The sequence below is a fragment of the Elephas maximus genome, chromosome 3 (genome assembly GCF_024166365.1).
Source record: "Elephas maximus indicus isolate mEleMax1 chromosome 3, mEleMax1 primary haplotype, whole genome shotgun sequence".
Classification (NCBI taxonomy): domain Eukaryota; kingdom Metazoa; phylum Chordata; class Mammalia; order Proboscidea; family Elephantidae; genus Elephas; species Elephas maximus.
The window spans coordinates 198,386,122-198,408,311 of NC_064821.1; the positions used below are offsets into that span (position 1 = coordinate 198,386,122).

Genomic DNA, 22,190 nt, shown 5'->3' on the forward strand with positions numbered 1-22,190 from the left:
CCACACACATAAAAAACAAAATTACTCTCAAAAATTTCTTAAACTGCACATAATGTAAAAGAGACATTAAGTAACAGGCAATAAGCACACCAAATTCTTTCCAAACTCTACGGAGCTTCTCATTTAAAGACTCTCAGGAACGGCTTTGCTGTCAGAAAGTGCTTCCTAGTGTTTTTCCCAACTGCTTCAGTGTTTCGCCTTAAATTCTATGTTGTCTTTGGAGGAAATCAAGATGTGCAATATTCTTCTCTGCTGAGGCACAATTGAGCAATTTCTAGTTTTTTCTATTACAGACAATGCTGCTATTATCATTCTTGTACATATCTTTCGATGCCCACACTGCCAGCGTTTCTGCTCAGTATTTAAGCTCAGAATATACCTGGGAGTGAACATGCTGAGTTACCCGGTATCCATAGGTTTAGTTTTAGTAGATTCTGCCACACAGGTTTCCAAAGTGGTGGTACCAATTTACACTCCCACTTCTGGTGTATGAGAGCACCAGTTGCTTCTCATCCTCACCAACACTTGGTTATCTGTCTTGATAGTTTATTCTTATGGCGGTGTAATGGTATCTCAGCGTGGTTTTCATTTGCATTTCTGCAGTGGCTTATGAAGTCAAGCTCCTTGCCTATGTTTATTTGACACTTGCATATCTGTTTTTGTAAAGTCCTTATCCAATCATTTAGCTCATTTTTCTAGTGGGTTGTCTCTTTTTTTCCTATTGACTTGTTGCCTTGTAGAGTTTCTTGTATTCTAGATGTAAGCCCTTTGTCAGTTATACGCATTGAAAATGTTTTATGTCACTTTTTGGCTTGCCTTTTTATTCTTTTAATGTTTTCTAATAAACAGTTCTTCTCACAATAATATCCTGTTTTAAAGCCTTCATTTCAGAACCTCCAGGCCCACTCTACTCCAACTTCATCAATCCCTGATCCCCTCCTGAACTGGCCCATTCTCAGGATCCACTCCTCTGCCTCATTGCTGTGCACAAACACATTCATCTTTGTGGTGGGAAGGGCATCTCAGAGAACTGGGAGTCACTAGGGGGTGGGGAGGGGTAGATGAGATGAGTATTTCCCAGCACTGTGCTATCTGCCAGGCCAAGTGATTCTGAGACCAAGCAAATTCTGGCAATCTCTGAATCTTTTTGCTGGGGATGTCTCATAGCCATGTCCCATCCTGATTTCCTGGGATAAGGTTTCCCAAGTCACAGAAAGAGAGTTAGGAAGTACCTCGTAATGATTTACCCTGCTCCCTCATGCTTCACTTCAAGTCAGTTCATACATGCAATACTCCTTCAGCCAAAGAGGAAATACCAATCTGAGCTTTCAAAGTTTCCTGCCCACTTCCTCTATTTAGACTATCAAGCAGTAACACCATCCAGATCAGAGGAGCCATGACCCACCCCTGGGCTGGTGGCCAACATATTCTCCCCCCACCCCCAAATTTACCTCTGATGTGTTCCATCCAGTGCACCAGGACAGGCACCTCACTGCTCTGGACAGTTGTGCTGCTCACTGAATATGAGTATCCTGGGCACCAATGACTGTAAGTTGTTCCTGGGACACAAAGTTCAGGATCACATCTTTCCCAATGCAAGTGGATTTGTGGATGAGCATGAGTCAAGCATGCTTTCAAGAGATGGGGACAGGGTATTTCTTATCCCATCATCCTGGGTCCTTGGCAGAGCAGCCCTTTGATGTGTGAGTGCTAAAAAAGAGGGGAAAAAAATCACATTCTAAAGCCTCCTTGCTTCACAACAGTATTTTTGCCCTGCAAAAACAGATTAAAATACTCATTAGGGCTGTCTCTATAGGAAAACATTATAGAATGGAAGGAGGCTGCTTTGGGAAAGGGGAGAGATCACGGGAATAGGGAAAAGCAATTCCACATATTTTGTTCAGCGATGGGAGGAGGAGTTTTATGGGGTGGCATGTGTTTATAAAACCTCAAGCCTTTTTTTTAGAACCAGTCAACAACGACCAGACTTTTCATCTGGTCAAGAGGCTTATGCTCTGAACATCTAAAGCTTTTATGAAAGTGACCTTTCCTCATCTGCCTGCATCTGCTCTCTTTTGGGGGAGGGGGGCCAGATCTGACTGGTCCTTGGGGCTGTTTTGGGTCATCAAACCCATTCTCTCTGATTCATGTCCATCTAGTCTCTGATCCACTTTTCTCCATGCCAGGGACTCATGCAAATGACTGAAGGACTGGTCTAGGGATGGAGGACTGAAGCGAGGAGGGTCTCTGGACTCACCCAGATTCAGCTCCATTTCAGCCAGTATCGCTCTGCTACGTTAAAAGAAATAAGTTCGTGCATATATTTCACTTCCCTTTATAGTTTCTGAGTTGATCTACTTTTGTTCCCAGTTGGTTGGGTGGGTGGGTGGGTGGGTGGGTATGTGGGTTGGTTGGTTGGTTTGGTTGGCTGGTTTTCAGCAAACCAGAAAAGCAAAACTCTTCCTAAGCATAATCTCTTCCTGGACAGAGTTTGTGGGAATTTGACTCCCAGGAGGAAAAGTCTTGTTCCACTCAGGACTCTTCCAACTCCAGCATCACCACGCGATGCTGTATGCTCTATGAATGGCCACTGGGGCAAGTAAAAAATGTCTAAAGCTTACACTCAGGGCAGAAACAAGATGACATAGTGCCTGGATACACTATCCTGTAGTGTATCCTGTATCCTGGATGGCCCTATCCTGTAGAAGTAACAATTCTTGGACTTGACCAGCTAAAGTCCAAGAGATTCCCATCTTAGAATTCAGGAGCTTGATGGGAAATAGCCAAGAAAGAGAGGAGAGAGAGAGAGAGAAAGTAACGGACAGCATAATGCAGAGCCCAGGCAAATCAGGTCAAACTTGAAGCTCAGGGCTCCAGAAAATCAGCCTAAGAACATACAGTCCCCAGGGCTGGGTGTGTGAGAACATAGTTACCACAAGTGCAGAGCTACCATACCTTCTTGGGTGTAGACAGAAAGAAGGAAAAAAAAACATTGAATGCCTACTTTATAATTATCTCCTCTAAACTTCAGAGCCTTATGAGATAGGCATTTTTATCCCCTTTAAACAACTGAGGAAACTGAAGTTCAAAAAGGTTAAGAAACTTGCCTAGAATTACCCCTTCTAACAAGAGCAAAACAAAAATGTGAACCCGGTACATCTAATGTCAAACCCCATGCTTTCTCATTCCACCATACTGCCTGTAGTCTAGATGTAGTTGGACTCTAATAAATAAAACTGGAAAATAGTAATTCATTTAAAATGCCTAGCAGATCATGCTTGCACAATAAATAGTAGAGCCCTCATAGCAAAGTGGTTAAGAGTTCAGCTGCTAACCAAAAGGTCAGCAGTTTGAATTCACCAGCGGCTCCTTGGAGCCCTGATGGGGCAGCTCTGCTCTGCCCTATAGGTTGCTACAGGGTTGCTATGATTTGGAATTGACTCGATGGCTATGGATTTTTGTACAGGGCCTTGGTGGCTCAGGGGTTAAGAGCTCAGCTACTAACCAAAAGGCCAGCAGTTTGAATCTACCAGTCGCTCTTCAGAAACCCTGTTGGGCAGTTCTACTCTCTCCTGTAGGGTCATTATAAGTCAGAATCAACTCAACGGCAATGGGGTTGATTTTTCATTCTTTCTTTTTGTTTGTTTGTTTACCATTATTGGCTATCAGGGATCCCGGAGGCTAGGGGCACTGACGTTGAACAACTGGTCCATGGCTGAACACAAAAGATGCAGTTAAAGTTTAGGAGATAAGTCTTAATTCTTCTGAGCCAAACATAGGCTGACTTCACTTCAATATCGGACCCATGCCCCACATGCACACACAGCATCTATGACAGGTGTCATGGGTTCTCTGCACAGCCCTCCCAGCAGCATGTCCCACCATGGCTGAACAGTTGTGAGATAGTTCTTCATATTGAGTTGAAATCTGCCTCCGTGAACACTGCAGCTTCCATACATTAAACTCATTTCTGGGGAAAGCAGTGGTTCAGTGGTAGAACTCTCACCTTCCCAGTGGAAGACCCAGGTTCGATTCTCAGCCAATGCACCTCATCACAGCCACCACTTGTCCATCATTGGAGGCTTGCATATTTCTATGATGCTGAACAGGTTTCAGCAGAGCTTCCAAACTAAGATGGACTAGGAAGAAAGGTTTGGTGATATACTTCTAAAAATATGCCAGTGAAAACATTATAGATCACAATGGTCTGATCCACAAACCATCATGGGGTTGGCACAGGGCTGGGCAGTGTTTCATCCCATTGTACATGGATCATCATGAGTTAGGGGCTGACTCAAAGCCAGTTAACAACAGCAAGTTCCATTTCTGCCCTGTGAAGTAACTCAGAATAAGTATTTCCTTTCTTTCAAATTTAGCCCACCAAGCATTTGAAGACCACTATCAGCCCTGGTGGCAAAATGGTTAAGTGTTTGGCTGCTAACCAAAAGGTCAGCAGTTTGAATCCACCAGTCGCTCCTTGGAAACTCTATGGGGCAGTTCTACTCTGTCCTGTTGGGTCACTCACTATGAGTCAGAATAGGCTCAATGGCAATGGATTTGGTATTTGATATCATGTCCTTACTCTATTGTATATTCCCCAGATAAAAATCTCCCCAATCTCTTAACAACTGTAATATGAAATGGTTCCTAGACCGTGTTCATAGTCCTGGTCTGCATTGTCTTGATGAACTTTGTCAGTGGGCTAGGAGCTCCTTCCTATAGTGCCTGACTCTGCAGAGCTCAGCAGGCTGCTGCCTCCATTGTTTGGGGGCCCCATTATGCAACTGGGGCTGACAATAGCTCTTGGTCAGCTCACCACACAGTTGCATCATCTTTGGTCTATAGCTAACCGAAGTCCCTGGGCTCTTTGTATAGGAACAGCTGTGAGCCAGGTGTCACCCAACTCTGTATGTTCCCAGTTGACTACTGTTTTGATTACAGATCATAGTTCTGCAATCATAGCTCCAAGGTCTTGCAGCACCATGGTCAGTGAGTCATCAGGATTTGGGGACGTGGGCTCATCTGGAGTGCCTCTATGCTTTATGGATGACTTCTCTTGTTATAGGCTTCAGTACCCTCATCCCTGTTTGTTCAGCACTTTGAAGTTGCAAGATCATTTTCTGGGAGGGAGGGAAGGCAGAACTACAGAGTAAGGCCTCAGTCACTCTGAGGTCAGGCTTCCTTTCTGCTTTCAGTTAATATAGTAACCACTTTCCCAGGCAGTGGGTCAGTATAGTCTTCACGATTACCCTGTAAAGAAAAAATGACTATTATCACCATTCTCATTTTACAGACAGAATGAGGACTCTGAGGTTCTTTGAAATTAAACTTGTACAAGGTCACACAGAAGAGGTAGATTCAGGAATCCATCCTGGGCCATATGGTTCCAAAGCCTGCATGTGCTTCATTCCACCAAGCTCATAGGAAGGGATATATTTAGATGTGTGTGGAGGGGTTGGGGGGAGAAAGATGATAGAGGAATGGTAAGAAACAAACTTACAGTTCTGCGCACACCTGAGAATCTGTGACAAAGCTGACCCCGAGATGAGCAGACAATTAAGCTAAAAAGGTTCCATCTATGTCCAAAGTAGTGTAGATAACAAGGATGTCAACACGTAATTGAACATGACCAAGCACCTGCTCTGAGAGGGTTTTCACCTGCCCCTCCTGTCTTAGTCGGCTAGTGCTGCCCTAACAAAAAAAAAAAAAAAAACCACAAAGTGGTTGGCTTTAAAGAACAGAAATTTATTTTCTAACAGTTCAGGAGGCTAAAAGTCCAAATCAAGGTCTTGGCCAAGTCGATTGCTTCTGTGGGCCTCTTTCCTAGCTTCTGGTGTCTGCTGGTGATCTTTGATAATCCTTTACTTGTAGACAGGTATCTGTCTTCCCTCTGTGTGTCTCTGTATCTATTCTACTCTTTTTATATAAGTTATTAGCTTTAGAACCCCCATGCTTCTGTCAGTTTGTTGTACTGTGGGGGATTTCATGTTGCTGAGATGCTGGAAGCTATACCACCAGTATTCAAACACCAGCAGGGTCATCCATGGCAGACAGGTTTCACCTGAGCTTCCAGACTAAGACAGAGTAGGAAGACAGGCCTGGCAGTCTACTTTTGAAAAGAATTAGCCAGTGAAAACCTTATGAATAGCTGCAGAACATTGTCAGATATAGTGCCAGAAGATGAGCCCATCAGGTTGGAAGGAACTCAAAATACTACTGAGGAAGAGTTACCTCCAGAAAGTAGAATTGACCTTAATAACATGGTTGGATTCAAGCTTTCCGGACTTTCATTTGCTGATGTGGGACGACTCAAAATGAGAAAAAACAGCTGTAAACATCCATTAATAATCCAAAACTGGAATGTACTAAGTATGAATCTATGTAAACTGGAAACATCAAAAATGAAATGGAAGACATAAACATCGATATCCAAGGCATTAGTGGACTGGTATTGGCCATTTTGAATCAGACAATCATATGATCTACTATGCTGGAAATGACAAATTGAAGATGAATGGCATTGCATTCATCGTCAAAAAGAACATTTCCAGATCTATCCTGAAGTACAGTGCTGTCAGTGGTAGGATAACATCCATACACCTACAAGGAAGACCAGTTAATACAACTATTATTCAAATTTACACAGCAACCACTAAGGTCAAAGATGAAGAAACTGAAGATTTTCATCAACTTCTGCAGTTTGAAATTGATCAAACATGCAATCAGGAGGCATTGATATTACTGGTGATTGGAATGCGAAAGTCGAAGACAAAGAAGAAGGATCAGTGGTTGGAAAATATGGCCTTGGTGATAGAAACATTGCTGGAGATCCCATGATAGAATTTTGAAAGACCAAAAAAGTCTTCATTCCAAATACTTTTTTCACCAGCATAAACTGCAACTATATACATGGATCTCGCCAAATGGAATGCACAGAAATCAAATCAACTACATCTGTGGAAAGAGACAATGGAAAAGCTCAATATCATCAGTCAGAACAGGGCCAGGGGCTGACTGTGGAACAGATCATCAATTGTTCATATATAATTTCAAGTTGCAGCTGAAGAAAATTAGAAGTCCACGAAATCCAAAGTATGACCATGAGCATATCTCACCTGAATTTAGAGACCATCTCAAGAACAGATTTGAATCGTTGAACACTAATGACTGAAGACCAGACGAGTTATGGAAAGACTTCAAGGACATCATACATGAAGAAAGCAAGAGGTCATTTAAAAGACAGGAAAGAAAGGAAAGACCAAAGAGACTCTGAAACATGCTTTTGAACACTGAGTAGCTAAAGCTAAAGGAAGAAATGATGAAGTAAAAGAGCTGAACAGAAGATTTCAAAGGGCGACTAGAGAAGACAAGTATTGTAATGACATGTGCAAAGACCTGGAAATAGAAAACCAAAACGGAAGAACAGGCCTGGCATTTCTCAAGCTGAAAAAATTCAAGCTTTGAGTTGCAATAGGGAAGGATTCTACAGGAAATGTATTAAAAGATGCAGGAAGCATTAAAAGAAAATGGAAGAGAGGGGGCGGATCCCTCTTGCAACAAAGACTCGGAAAAACAAGTGAATCGATCACATACATAACAATCTACGAACTCTGAACAACAAACACAGATTTAGAGACGGAGAACGAACAAATACGGGGAGACAGCGATTGTTTTCAGAGCCAGAAGCCAGCATACCAGTCAGGTGACCTTCGGAGCCCGATTTGGGGCACAGCCCAGGGGGGCAGACGGCACAGACAAGGGGCCCAGCCCTAGCCCCCGAACCCATCCCGGGAGGGAGCCCAGCCGGTTGGCGCAGGCAGCGTGGCAGCGCAGTCGGTGGGAGAAGTCCCCGGGAGGCAGTGACTGGTCTTGGAGCAGGGAGAGCAGCGTCCCAGCCGGGGAGCCGTCCCGCTGGGATTTTGGCAGGCGCCGGCGGGGCGTGAGCACGGGGTGCAGCTCCGTCCCCCTGAATTGACCCTGGGGCGGTCCCAGCCAGTTCGCGCGGGCCCAGCCGGTTTGCGCAGGCGGCGTGGCGGCGCAGCCGGTGGAGGAAGTCCCCAGGAGGCAGTGGCTGGTCTTGGAGCGGGGAGAGCGACGTCCCAGCCGGGACGCGCAGTCGCAGCTCAGGCACGGAGAGCTGCTCCGCTCTCCTGAGCTGACCCCGGGGCGGGGGGTGCCCACCGAGTTCGCGGGAGCAGCGCACGACACGGCTGGCGGGACAGGGAGTCCCCGGGAGGCAGCGACTGATTTTGGAGTCGGGAGTGCTCCGCCCCAGTAGAGGAGCCTTAACCTTGGGGGTGGGGCTGACAGCAGAAGATCTGACCATGACGCAGCGGGCCAGACCCCCCGGGGGGCAATCTCCACACAGCCAGTACGTATAGGCGACGCGCCCCGCAGAAATCTCAGATATAAGAGTCATTCCAAGTAAGACAAACAACACTGGCTATATTCTGAGGTGCTACACTCCTAGCTCTCTGATCCCTCCCCCATCCTCCCCAGGCAGCTCCATTAACATCCAAATAGCCTGAGCCGGAGGGAGAACTCTGATAGGGATCTGACTGCATTTTTTTTTTTAGCAGATTTTCTGGAAAAACTAGTTTCCCAGTGATGGCTCGGAGACAGCAGTCCATATCAAACCACATAAAGAAGCAGACCATGGCAGCTTCTACAACCCCCCAAACAAAAGAATCAAAATCTTTTCCAAATGAAGATACAATCCTGGAATTATCAGAATCAGAATATAAAAAACTAATTTACAGAAGGCTTAAAGACATCACAAATGAAATTAGGCTAACTGCAGAAAAAGCCAAGGAACACACTGATAAAGCTGTTGAAGAACTCTAAAAGATTATTCAAGAACATAGTGGAAAAATTAATAAGTTGCAAGAATCCATAGAGAGACAGCATGTAGAAATCCAAAAGATTAACAATAAAATTACAGAATTAGATAACGCAATAGGAAGTCAGAGGAGCAGACTCGAGCAATTAGAATGCAGACTGGGACATCTGGAGGACCAGGGAATCAACACCAACATAGCTGAAAAAATAACAGATAAAAGAATTTAAAAAAATGAAGAAACCCTAAGAATCATGTGGGACTCTATCAAGAAGGATAACCTGCGGGTGATTGGAGTCCCAGAACAGGGAGGGGGGACAGAAAACACAGAGAAAATAGTTGAAGAACTCCTGACAGAAAACTTCCCTGACTTCATGAAAGACGAAAGGATATCTAGCCAAGATGCTCATCGAACCCCATTTAAGATTGATCCAAAAAGAAAAACACCAAGACATATTATCATCAAACTTACCAAAACCAAAGATAAACAGAAAATTTTAAAAGCAGCCAGGGAGAAAAGAAAGGTTTCCTTCAAGGGAGAATCAATAAGTTCAGACTACTCAGCAGAAACCATGCAGGCAAGAAGGGAATGGGACGACGTATACAGAGCACTGAAGGAGAAAAACTGCCAACCAAGGACCATATATCCAGCAAAACTCTCTCTGAAATATGAAGGAGAAATTAAGATATTTACAGATAAACACAAGTTTAGAGAATTCGAAAAAACCAAACCAAGGCTACAAGAAATGCTAAAGGAGATTGTTTGGTCAGATGACCAATAATATCAGGTACCAGCACAATACAAGGTCACAAAACAGAACGTCCTGATATCAACTCAAATAGGGAAAGCACAAAAACAAACAAATTAAGATTAATTCTAAAAAATAAATAAATAAAATAATACACATAACAGGGAATCATGGAAGTCAATAGGTAAAAGATCACAATAATCAAAAAGAGGGACTAAATACAGGAGGCATAGAACTGCCAGATGGAGAGTGATACAAGGCGATATAGAACGATACAAGTTAGGTTTTTACTTAGAAAAATAAGGGTAAATAATAAGGTAACCACAAAAAGGAATATCAACTCCATAACTCAAGAAAAAAGCTAAGAAAAACGTAACGACTCAACTAACATAAAGTTAAACATTATGAAAATGAGGATCTCACAATTTTACTAAGAAAAACGTCTCAGCACAAAAAAGTATGTGGAAAAATGAAATGGCCAACAACACACATGAAAAGGCATCAAAATGACAGCACTAAAAACTTATTTATCTATAATTACGCTGAAAGTAAATGGACTAAATGCACCAATAAAGAGACAGAGAGTCACGGACTGGATAAAGAAACACGATCCATCTATACGCTGCCTACAAGAGACACACCTTAGACTTAGAGACACAAACAAACTAATACTCAAAGGATGGAAAAAAATATATCAAGCAAACAATAAGCAAAAAAGAAGAGGAGTAGCAATATTAATTTCTGACAAAATAGACATTAGACTTAAATCCACCACAAAGGAAAGAGAAGGACACTATATAATGATAAAAGGGACAATTGATCAGGAAGACATAACCATATTAAATATTTATGCACCCAATGACAGGGCTGCAAGATACATAAATCAAATTTTAACAGAATTGAAAAGTGAGATAGACACCTCCACATTTATAGTAGGAGACTTCAACACACCACTTTCGGAGAAGGACAGGACATCCAGTAAGAAGCTCAATAGAGACATGGAAGACCTACTTACAACAATCAACCAACTTGACCTCATTGACTTATACAGAACTCTCCACCCAACTGCTGCAAAATATACTTTTTTTTCTAGTGCACATGGAACATTCTCTAGAATAGACCACATATTAGGTCATAAAACAAATCTTTGCAGAGTCCAAAACATCAAAATATTACAAAGCATCTTCTCAGACCACAAGGCAATGAAACTAGAAATCAATAACAGAAAAACTAGGGAAAAGAAATCAAATACTTGGAAAATGAACAATACCCTCCTGAAAAAAGACTGGGTTATAGAAGACATCAAGGAGGGAATAAGGAAATTCATAGAATGCAACGAGAATGAAAAGACTTCCTATCAAAACCTCTGGGACACAGCAAAAGCAGTGCTCAGAGGCCAATTTATATCAATAAATGCACACATACAAAAAGAAGAAAGAGCCAAAATCAGAGAACTGTCCCTACAACTTGAACAAATAGAAAGTGAGCAACAAAAGAATCCATCAGACACCAGAAGAAAACATATAATAAAAATTAGAGCTGAACTAAATGAATTAGAGAACAGAAAAACAATTGAAAGAATTAACAAGGCCAAAAGCCGGTTCTCTGAAAAAATTAACAAAATTGATAAACCATTGGCTAGACTGACTAAAGAAAAACAGGGAAGGAAACAAATAACCCGAATAAGAAACGAGAAGGACCACATCACAACAGAACCAAATGAAATTAAAAGAATCATTTCAGATTACTACGAAAAATTGTACTCTAACAAATTTGAAAACCTAGAAGAAATGGATAAATTCTTGGAAAAACACTACCTACCTAAACTAACACATTCAGAAGTAGAACAACTAAATAGACCCATAACAAAAAAAGAGATTGAAACGGTAATCAAAAAACTTCCAACCAAAAAAAAGTCCTGGCCCGGACGGCTTCACTGCAGAGTTCTACCAAACCTTCAGAGAAGACTTAACACCACTACTACTGAAGGTATTTCAAAGCATAGAAAAAGACGGAATACTACCCAACTCATTCTATGAAGCTACCATCTCCCTGTTACCAAAACCAGGTAAAGACATTACAAAAAAAGAAAATTATAGACCTATATCCCTCATGAACATAGATGCAAAAATCCTCAACAAAATTCTAGCCAATAGAATCCAACAACACATCAAAAAAATAATTCACCCTGATCAAGTGGGATTTATACCAGGTATGCAAGGCTGGTTTAATATCAGAAAAACCATTAATGTAATCCATCACATAAATAAAACAAAAGATAAAAACCACATGATCTTATCAATAGATGCAGAAAAGGCATTTGACAAAGTTCAACACCGATTTATGATAAAAACTCTTACCAAAATAGGAATTGAAGGAAAATTCCTCAACATAATAAAGGGCATCTATGCAAAGCCAACAGCCAATATCACTCTAAATGGAGAGAACCTGAAAGCATTTCCCTTGAGAACAGGAACCAGACAAGGATGCCCTTTATCACCGCTCTTATTCAACATCGTACTGGAAGTCCTAGCCAGGGCAATTAGGCTAGACAAAGAAATAAAGGGTATCCGGATTGGCAAGGAAGAAGTAAAGTTATCACTATTTGCAGATGACATGATCGTATACACAGAAAACCCTAAGGAATCCTCCAGAAAACTACTGAAACTAATAGAAGAGTTTGGCAGAGTCTCAGGTTATAAAATAAACATACAAAAATCACTTGGATTCCTCTACATCAACAAAAAGAACACCGAAGAGGAAATAACCAAATCAATACCATTCACAGTAGCCCCCAAGAAGATAAAATACTTAGGAATAAATCTTACCAAGGATGTAAAAGACCTATACAAAGACAACTACAAAGCTCTACAACAAGAAATTCAAAAGGACATACTTAAGTGGAAAAACATACCCTGCTCATGGATAGGAAGACTTAACATAGTAAAAATGTCTATTCTACCAAAAGCCATCTATACATATAACGCACTTCCGATCCAAATTCCAATGTCATATTTTAAGGGGATAGAGAAACAAATCACCAATTTCATATGGAAGGGAAAGAACCCCCGGATAAGCAAAGCATTACTGAAAAAGAAGAAGAAAGTGGGAGGCCTCACTCTGCCTGATTTCAGAACCTATTATACAGCCACAGTAGTCAAAACAGCCTGGTACTGGTACAACAACAGGCACATAGACCAATGGAACAGAATTGAGAATCCAGATATAAATCCATCCACGTATGAGCAGCTGATATTTGACAAAGGACCAGTGTCAGTTAATTGGGGAAAAGACAGTCTTTTCAACAAATGGTGCTGGCATAACTGGATATGCCTTTGCAAAAAAATGAAACAGGACCCATACCTCACACCATGCACAAAAACTAACTCCAAGTGGATCAAAGACCTAAACACAAAGACTAAAACGATAAAGATCATGGAAGAAAAAATAGGGACAACCCTAGGAGCCCTAATACAGGGCATAAACAGAATACAAAACATTACCAAAAATGATGAAGAGAAACCAGATAACTGGGAGCTCCTAAAAATCAAACACCTATGCTCATCTAAAGACTTCACCAAAAGAGTAAAAAGACCACCTACGGACTGGGAAAAAATTTTCAGCTATGGCATCTCCGACCAGCACCTGATCTCTAAAATCTACATGATTCTGTCAAAACTCAACCACAAAAAGACAAACAACCCAATCAAGAAGTGGGCAAAGGATATGAACACACATTTCCCTAAAGAAGATATTCAGGCAGCCAACAGATACATGAGAAAATGCTCCCAATCATTAGCCATTAGAGAAATGCAAATTAAAACTACGATGAGATTCCATCTCACACCAACTAGGCTGGCATTAATCCAAAAAACACAATAAATGTTGGAGAGGCTGCGGAGAGATTGGAACTCTCATACACTGCTGGTGGGAATGTAAAATGGTACAAGCACTTTGGAAATCCATCTGGCGTTATCTTAAACAGTTAGAAATAGAACTACCATACAACCCAGAAATCCCACTCCTCGGAATATACCCTAGAGATACAAGAGCCTTCACACAAACAGATATATGCACACCCATGTTTATTGCAGCTCTGTTTACAATAGCAAAAAGCTGGAAGCAACCAAGGTGTCCATCAACGGATGAATGGGTAAATAAATTGTGGTATATTCACACTATGGAATACTACGCATCAATAAAGAACAGTGATGAATCTCTGAAACATTTCATAACATGGAGGAATCTGGAAGGCATTATGCTGAGCGAAATGAGTCAGAGGCAAAAGGACAAATATTGTATAAGACCACTATTATAAGATCTTGAGAAATAGAAAAAACGGAGAAGAACACACACTTTTGTGGTTACGAAGGGGGGAGGGAGGGAGGGAGGGAGAGAGTTTTTTATTGATCAATCAGTAGATAAGAACTGCTTTAGGTGAAGGGGAAGACAATACTCAATACAAGGAAGGTCAGCCCAATTGGACTGGACTAAAAGCAAAGAGGTTTCCGGGATAAAATGAATGCTTCAAAGGTCAGCGGAGCAGGGGCGGGGGTCTGGGGAACATGGTTTGAGGGGACTTCTAAGTCAATTGGCAAAATAATTCTATTATGAAAATATTCTGCATCCCACTTTGAAATGTGGCGTCTGGGGTCCTAAATGCTAACAAGCGGCCATCTAAGATGCATCAGTTGGTCTCAACCCACCTGGAAAAAAAAAAAAAAAATGAAGAACACCAAGGTCACACGACAACTAAGAACCCAAGAGACAGAAAGGGCCACATGAACCAGAGACCTACATCATCCTGAGACCAGAAGAACTAGTTGGTGCCCGGCTGCAATCGATGACTGCACTGTCAGGGAGCACAACAGAGAACTCCTGAGGGAGCAGGAGATCAGTGGGATACAGACCCCAAATTCTCATAAAAAGACCAAACTTAATGGTCTGACTGAGACTAGAGGAATCCCAGGGGCCATGCTCCCCAGACCTTCTGTTGGCCCAGGACAGGAACCATCCCCGAAGACAACTCATCAGACATGAAAGGGACTGGTCAGCGGGGGGGAAAGAGATGCTGATGAAGAGCGAGCTAATTAAATCAGGTGGACACTGGAGAGTGTGTTGGCAACTCTTGACTGGAGGGGGCATGGGAAGATAGAGAGAGAGGGAAGATGGCAAAATTGGCACGAAACGAGAGACTGAAAGGCCTGACTCAATAGGGGGAGAGCAAGTGGGAGAAGGGAGTAAGATGTATGTAAACTTACATGTGACAGACTGATTGGAATGGTAAATGTTCACTTGAAGCTTAATAAAAGTTAATTAAAAAAAAAAAAAGAAAAGAAAATGGAAGGAATATGCAGAGTCACTATACCATAAAGAATTGGTGGAGGTTCAACCATTTTAGGAGATAGTATATGCTCAGGAACCAATGGTACTGAGGGAAGAAGTCCAAGCTGCACTGAAGGCATTGGCAAAATGCAAGGCTCCAGGAATTGATGGAATACCAGTTGAGGTGTTTCAACAAATGGATGCAGCACTGGAAGTGCTCACTCATCTATGCCAAGAAATGTGGAAGAGAGATACTTGGCCAACTGAGTGGAAGAGATCCATATTTATGCCTATCCCCAGGAAAGGTAATCAACCTAATGTGGAAATTATCAAATAATATCACTAATATCACACAAAAGTAAAATTTTGCTGAAGATCATTCAAAAGCAGCTGCAGCAGTATACCAACAGGGAACTACCAGAAATTCAATCTGGATTTGGAAGAGAACATGGAAGCAGGGATATCATTGCTGATGTCAGATGGATTCTGGCTGAAAGCAGAGAATACCAGAAGGATGTTTAGCTGTGTTTTAGTGACTTTGCAAAGGCATTTGACTGTGTGGATCATAACAAATTATGGATAACATTGCAAAGAATGGGAATTCCAGAACACTTAATTGTGCCCATGAGGAAAACCTGTACATAGATCCAGAGGCAGTCATTCGAGCAGAACAAAGGGATACCGTGTGGTTTAAAGTCAGGAAAGGTGTGCATCAGGGTTGTATCCTTTCACCATATTTATTAGATCCGCATGCTGAACAGATAATCCAAGAAGCTGGACTATAAGAAAAAGATAAGGGCATTAGAATTGGAGGAAAACTAATTAACAACCTGCATTATGCAGCTGACACAACCTTGCTTGCTGAAAGTGAAGAGGACTTGAAGCACTTACTAATGAAGATCAAAGAACACAGCCTTCAGTATGGATTACGCCTCAACATAAAGAAAACAAAAATCCTCACAACGGGACCAATGGGTAACATCATGATAAATGGGAAGAGATTGAAGTTGTCAAGGGTTTCATTTTACTCAGATCCACAATCAACAGCCATGGAAACAGCAGTTAAGAATCAAAAGATGCCTTATATTGGGCAAATCTGCTGCAAAAGACCTCTTTAAAGTGTTGAAAAGCAAAGACGTCACCTTGAAGACTAAGGTGCGCCTGACCCAAGCCACAGTGTTTTCAGTCACCTCCTATGCATATGAAAGCTGGATGATGAATAAGAAAGGCCAAAGAAGAATTGATGCTTTTGAATTATGATGTTGGGGAAGAATATTCAATATACCACTGACTGCCAAAAGAGTGATCAAGTGTGTCTCAGAAGAAGTACAGCCAGAATGCTCCTTAGAAGCAAGGGTGGTGAGACTATATCTCACATTCTTCGGACATGTTATCGGGAGGGATCAGTCCCTGGAGAAGGACATCATGCTGGGTAAAGTAGAGGGTCAGCAAAACAGGGGAAGACCTTCAACAAGATGGATTGACACAGTGGCTGTAATGATGCACTCAAGCATAATAATGATTATGAGTATGGCACAGGACCAGGCAGTTTTTTGTTCAGTTGCACATACAGGGTCGCTGTAAGTCAGAACCAACTTGACGGCACCTAACAACAAGATAGTAGTTAAATGGTAACTTTGGTGAACGTAAGACAGTACACAATATTGGGGAAGTCGGCACAACTTGTCCAGGACAGTCATAGAAGCTTTACAGACACATCCAAATGCCCTGAGGGACCAAGCTACTGGGCTGAGAGCTGGGGACCATGGTCCCAGGGGACATCTAGCTCAATTGGCATAATGTAGCCTATAAAGAAAAAGTTCTACATCTGACTGTATTAAGTAGCATCTGGGGTCTTAAAAGCCTGCAAGTGGCCATCTAAGATACATCTACTGGTCCTATCCCAGCTGGAGTAAAGGAGAATGAAGAAAACCAGACACAAGGGAAAGGTTAGTCCAAAGGACTAATGGACCACAACCTCCACCAGACTGAGCCCAGAACATCTAGGTGGTGCCTGGTTACCACCACCAACTGCTCTGGCAGGGATCACAATAGAGGGTCCCAGACAGAGCAGGAGAAAAATGTAGAACAAAATTCAAATTCAAAAAAAAAGATCAGGCTTGCTGGTCTGACAGAGACTGGAGAAACTCTGAGAATGTGGCCCCCAGACGCCCTTTTAACTCAGTACTGAACTCACTCCTGAGATTCGCTTTTCAGCCAAAGATAAGACAGGTCTATAGGGCCAACAGTAACACATGTTAGGAACATGCTTCATAGTTCAATGAAGTATGCAAGACAAATGGGCACAATAGCCCAAAAGATGAGAAGGCAGGAAGGGACAGAAAAACTGGACAAATGGAAACAGGGCAACGGTGGTGGAGAAGGGGAGAGTGTTCTCACATTATGGGGTTGGCAACCAATGTCACAAAACAATTTGCATATTAACTGTTTAATGAGAAACTAATTTGCTCTGTAAACTTTCACCTAAAGCACAATTAAAAAAAAAAAGAATTTTAATCCAAAATTGTACGAGGTATAAGTACAGTGTGAGATGCATTTGTCTTGTTTGTAGTTCTCTCCACAGGGATGGGCACAAAGAAAGCATTTATGCATTCATTTCAACAGACACTTATTGAATACTATGTTCCAAACACAGGTCCTAGGCTTAGGAAATATGGCAAGACAGGCAGGGCCCTGCTCTCATGGAGCTTACAGACTGAGGAAGACAGGTGATACGTAGGTGATTTAACAAATAAGATAATTTCAAAGAGTGATACGTGCTATGAACATAGCATAATGAGGAGTTGTGATAGTCATTGGGGGGAATTCTTTTGGTTGGGACCACAGAGAAGGCCTGTCTGAGGAGGTGACATTTGAACTGTGATGGGGCAGAGGATTCCAGGCAGTGAGTCCACCATAAATGTTGATTGCTTGGGTGGTTAGATGGTTGCATGTTTGGGTGGTTGGTTGGTTGGCTGGTTGGATGGTTGGCTGGTTGGTTGATTGAAGGATATAAGCACCCATTGTTGAGGTGACAGGCCTCCCTGTCAGAAAGTTCTTTCTGCTACCTAACCTAATTCTATTGCTTTGTTTTCTTTCAGTCCCCTGTGGTGGGAAATCTGGTGAGCCTTGTTCATGACCCTTCCATCTCCAAGTGTGTCTCTGGGCCAAAACCTAATGGTTGGAAACAGGACAGAACCACTGGGTCTCCCAACAGCATCTACAGAGCAGCACCAAACTGGGCCTTTCCTCAGAGTCTTGGTCAATGCTCAGGAAGGGGAGAAACCTGGGATTTTACTGGTCCAAGTCTGAGGGTGGCTCAAGTCTCCCTAGGGTGGTTCTTGGCCTCCATTCTATTCCCTTAAAAGCAGCTTTGACTTCTGTCTTTTCTTCTCAGTATAGCTCTGTATCCTCTGTATTCTCCCCTCAGGAAGGCCCTGGACTTCATTCCTTCCCTTCTATGTTCACAAAAACAAGCACCTATAGACTGTGTTCTATAGACCAATCTTCTTTTCTTCCTCAGCTATCCCTGGCCTCCAGCCAATTCTTTCCCACTGATCTCCATGGGGCTTCTGTCCAATAGGAAATAACTCTGATCTATGAACATTTTGACCTACAAGGGCACGCTCTGCTATGCCCAGGGGAGGAGGCTCAAACCAACACTTAACGCTGCTGAAAAGAGCAGATGCGGGAGGCTCAATGCTCAGTAACTCTGTAAGCATCAGTACTTCTAGAGTTAGGGATTTGAGTCCTGGATCCAGGGACATCCAGGCAGAGGATAGTTTTTTGTGCCCAAGGCAGGGATGTGCTGGGACTCAGTTCAGGGCTCTATCTGCTCGTCATTGATCTCAGGCCTTCAGTCCTGGCTTCTGAGGCTGTCTGGGACTGGTGGCATCTGGTTTGTCAAAGAAGCATGGACTGAGGACAGGCCCAGCCTGGGACTTCCCTGCAGATGATACTGGGTCCCCAGGAGCTTTTGTCTTGTCCACCTTGGAGCAGAGACTGCATTTTAGGAGTGAGGACAGAGAGGAAACAACTGTGGTAGAAGGGGAAACTCCCTGCTACCAGTAGAGGATAAGGCTGGGCCTGGAGAATCCCTGACAAGGAAAGGCAGAGGGAACAAGCCCAGGCTGTGGTACCAGCAACCCCTGCCCTCATCTGGCAGGTGAGGGTTCAGCTATACTCAGAGGTAGATACTGCATAGAGAATCACACTGAGGCAGCCAGGGGATAGAAAGCCCTTCCAGGGGAGCGGGAATTAGGTCAGAAGGAATGAACCAAGACAATGAATGGAATGAACCCAACTTGAGCCAAGCCTGGTAAGAATGATAGAGGAAAATCCAATATGAAAGGAAACAAGGAAGAAGGGAGGGAAAAGGACCAGAGAGAAGTACAAGGAGGGGAGAGGAGGGGACAGAGGGAGAGAGGAGTAAAGACAAGAAGAAGAGAAGAGCAAGGAGAAACGAGGAAAAAGGAGAGGAAGCAAAGGAAGGCAAAGCCCCGCTTGGTCCTAAATGGCATGAACGAAGGGAGCCACCAACCAGTAACAGCTGGGAAGGTGTCATCTAGGAATCCTCTGTCCCCAGTGGGAGGACTTGGGCTGGGAGACAGAGGGAGAAGAGTGGACTGGTGGGACCTGAAGAACCAACATTGACCCTGTCCCTTTGTCTCAGTCTGGTGGCTGCTCCAAGCCAGGTCAGACCCTGTGCTTGAAGGAGACGCCCTAATTCTGTGGTCAGGGCAGGAACAATGCAGCACTGTCCCAGGTGAAGTTCTACAAAGACAGAGAATTCCTCTAAGAACAACCAGCCCCTGTCCATGGGACAGCAACAATGAAGAGCAATGGCCAGTACAGCCGCACTGGGCAGGTGATATATATCCCACAACTGGGTGGAGAAACCTCGGGGACTGCCATGGTTCACGTCCAAGGTAAGCCATTAGCTGGGGGTAGAAGTGTAGAGTGCTGCTCAGGGATGGGTCTCTGAAGGTCAGCAGCACTCTAGGAAGGACCTCTCTCTGGCCACTCCTGGAACTGGGCCAATCCAGGGGCCCAGAGGTGTCCCATGATGCTGTTCAGATGGGCCACCCCTCACCCCTCTACCCTGGGCACATCCAAACCTAGGGACAGGAGAGGGGATCTCCTGGTGGGGAGAACCCTGACCCAGCCCTGCCACTGACCCCCATTAATAACATGGGCTGGCTCCTTCCCCTCTCTGGACAAGATGGCCTTTAAGGCCTCTGCTGGCTCTGACACTCCAGGATTCCAGAGGGGCTCAGGTTGAGGCTGTGGTGGGGTCATTTCGGAGCTGCTTGATCAGGAAAAGAAGATAGGTCCTAGGCAACACTCAATACACGGAAGGTCAGCTCAACTGGACTAGACCAAAAACAAAGAAGTTTCCGGGATAAACTGAATGCTTCAAAGGTCAGTGGAGCAAGGGCAGGGGTTTGGGGACTATGGCTTAAGGGTACTTCTAAGTCAATTGGCAAAATAATTCTATTATGAAAACATTCTGCATCCCACTTTGAAATGTGGCGTCTGGGGTCTTAAATGCTAACAAGTGGCCATCTAAGATGCATCAATTGGTCTCAACCCACCTGGATCAAAGGAGAATGAAGAACACCAAGGTCACACGATAACTATGAGCCCAAGAGACAGAAAGGGTCACATGAACCAGAGACTTACATCATCCTGAGACCAGAAGAACTAGATGGTGCCCGGCCACAATCGATAACTGCCCTGACAGGGAGCACAACAGAGAACCCCTGAGGGAGCAGGAGAACAGTGGGATACAGACCCCAAATTCTCATAAAAAGACCAGACTTAATGGTCTGACTGAGACTAGAGGAATCCTGGCGGTCATGGTCCCCAAACCTTCTGTTGGCCCAGGACAGGAACCATTCCCAAAGACAACTCATCAGACATGGAAGGGACTGGACAATGGGTGGGAGAGAGATGCTGACGAAGAGTGAGCTACTTGTATCAGGTGGACACTTGAGACTGTGTTGGCATCTCCTGTCTGGAGGGGAGATAGGAGGGTAGAGAGGGTTAGAAACTGGCAAAATCATCATGAAAGGAGAGACTGGAAGGAGGGAGCGGGCTGACTCATTAGGGTGAGAGTAAGTGGGAGTATGGAGTAAGGTGTATATATGCTTATATGTGACAGACTGACTTGATTTGTAAACTTTCACTTAAAGCACAATAAAAATTATTTAAAAAAAAAAAGAAGAAGAAGATAGGTCCTAGGGGTGAAATGTCTCCTGTTGGGGTGGGGAGCTGTGGGCTGGGAGTGTCGTCCTCAACATCCAGAGACTTTGTTGTCCCAGGTCGCCTCTTCTGAGCCTGGGCCTGCATCTCCTGTGCTGAGCATTGTCCCCTCTCTTGCACCCCATGAGGGAAGCCCAGTGACCCTAAGATGTCAGACAAAGCTGCACCCTCAGAGGTCAGCCTCCTGGCTCCTCTTCTCCTTCCACAAGGATGTCGGACCTTGCAGGGCAGGGGCCTCCACCCAGAACTATGGATCCCAGGAACCAAGCAGGGAGACTCTGCGTTGTACTGGTGCAACGCAGACACTGAGGGTGGCCAGGTCCAGAAACAGAGCCCCCAGAAGGAGATCAGGGTGCATGGTAAATGGGGGAGGGTGGAGCATCCCCAGGGGTCTGAGCATCAGGCAATGGGACCCCTAGGAGTGGGAGAGGGTCCCATACTGGAGGAGAGAGCAGCACCTCCCAGCCGAGACTGGGCATACAGCTGACCCTCCCCACCTGTGTTTGTCCCCTAGCACCTATGTCTCATCTCCTGCTCACCCTCTGACCTGGGGCCACTGGCTTTTCTGGGGAGATGTGGTGAAGCTCCTCTGTGAGCCTGAGAGGGGCTCCCCTCCCATTCTATACTGGTTCCACCTCAATGGGGAGATTCTGGAAAACCACTCGGGCCCCCCCGGAGCGGAGCCTTCTCCCTCTTCCTCCTGGTGACGTCAGGGCAGGACCCCAGCAACTCCTACGAGGCTGTGAACAGTGTTTCCAGACCAATAAGTGAGTCCAGAAAGCTCTTCCTAGGTGGTATGCCTTGTCCCCTTAGAACCTCTGAGGCCCAGCTAGCTGGCAGGGTCAGGCCTCACTCCTCTTTGAACCTCCAATCATGCCTGCCACAGTGCTGGAACCATAGTAGCCACCGTACTGACGGAGCCCTTCCTTGGAGCATCTGCCCACTGAAATCTGGGGAGAAACACTGAAGTCCACGGAGAACGGGAGGACTGTGATCAGCTATGGTATTGCCCATCC

The 22,190-nt window shown here is 44.0% G+C and overlaps 1 protein-coding gene across 1 annotated transcript; it reads left to right on the forward strand.

Annotated features, from left to right (window-relative positions):
- Positions 1-1,523: 1,523 nt before the first annotated feature.
- FCRL6 (Fc receptor like 6) lies at positions 1,524-21,881 on the forward strand. Its single transcript, XM_049875714.1, is given in 8 exon segments — positions 1,524-1,548; positions 19,583-19,640; positions 19,642-19,838; positions 20,729-20,736; positions 21,249-21,384; positions 21,387-21,533; positions 21,689-21,739; positions 21,742-21,881. Coding segments are annotated over 8 exon segments (762 nt in total).
- Positions 21,882-22,190: the final 309 nt, after the last annotated feature.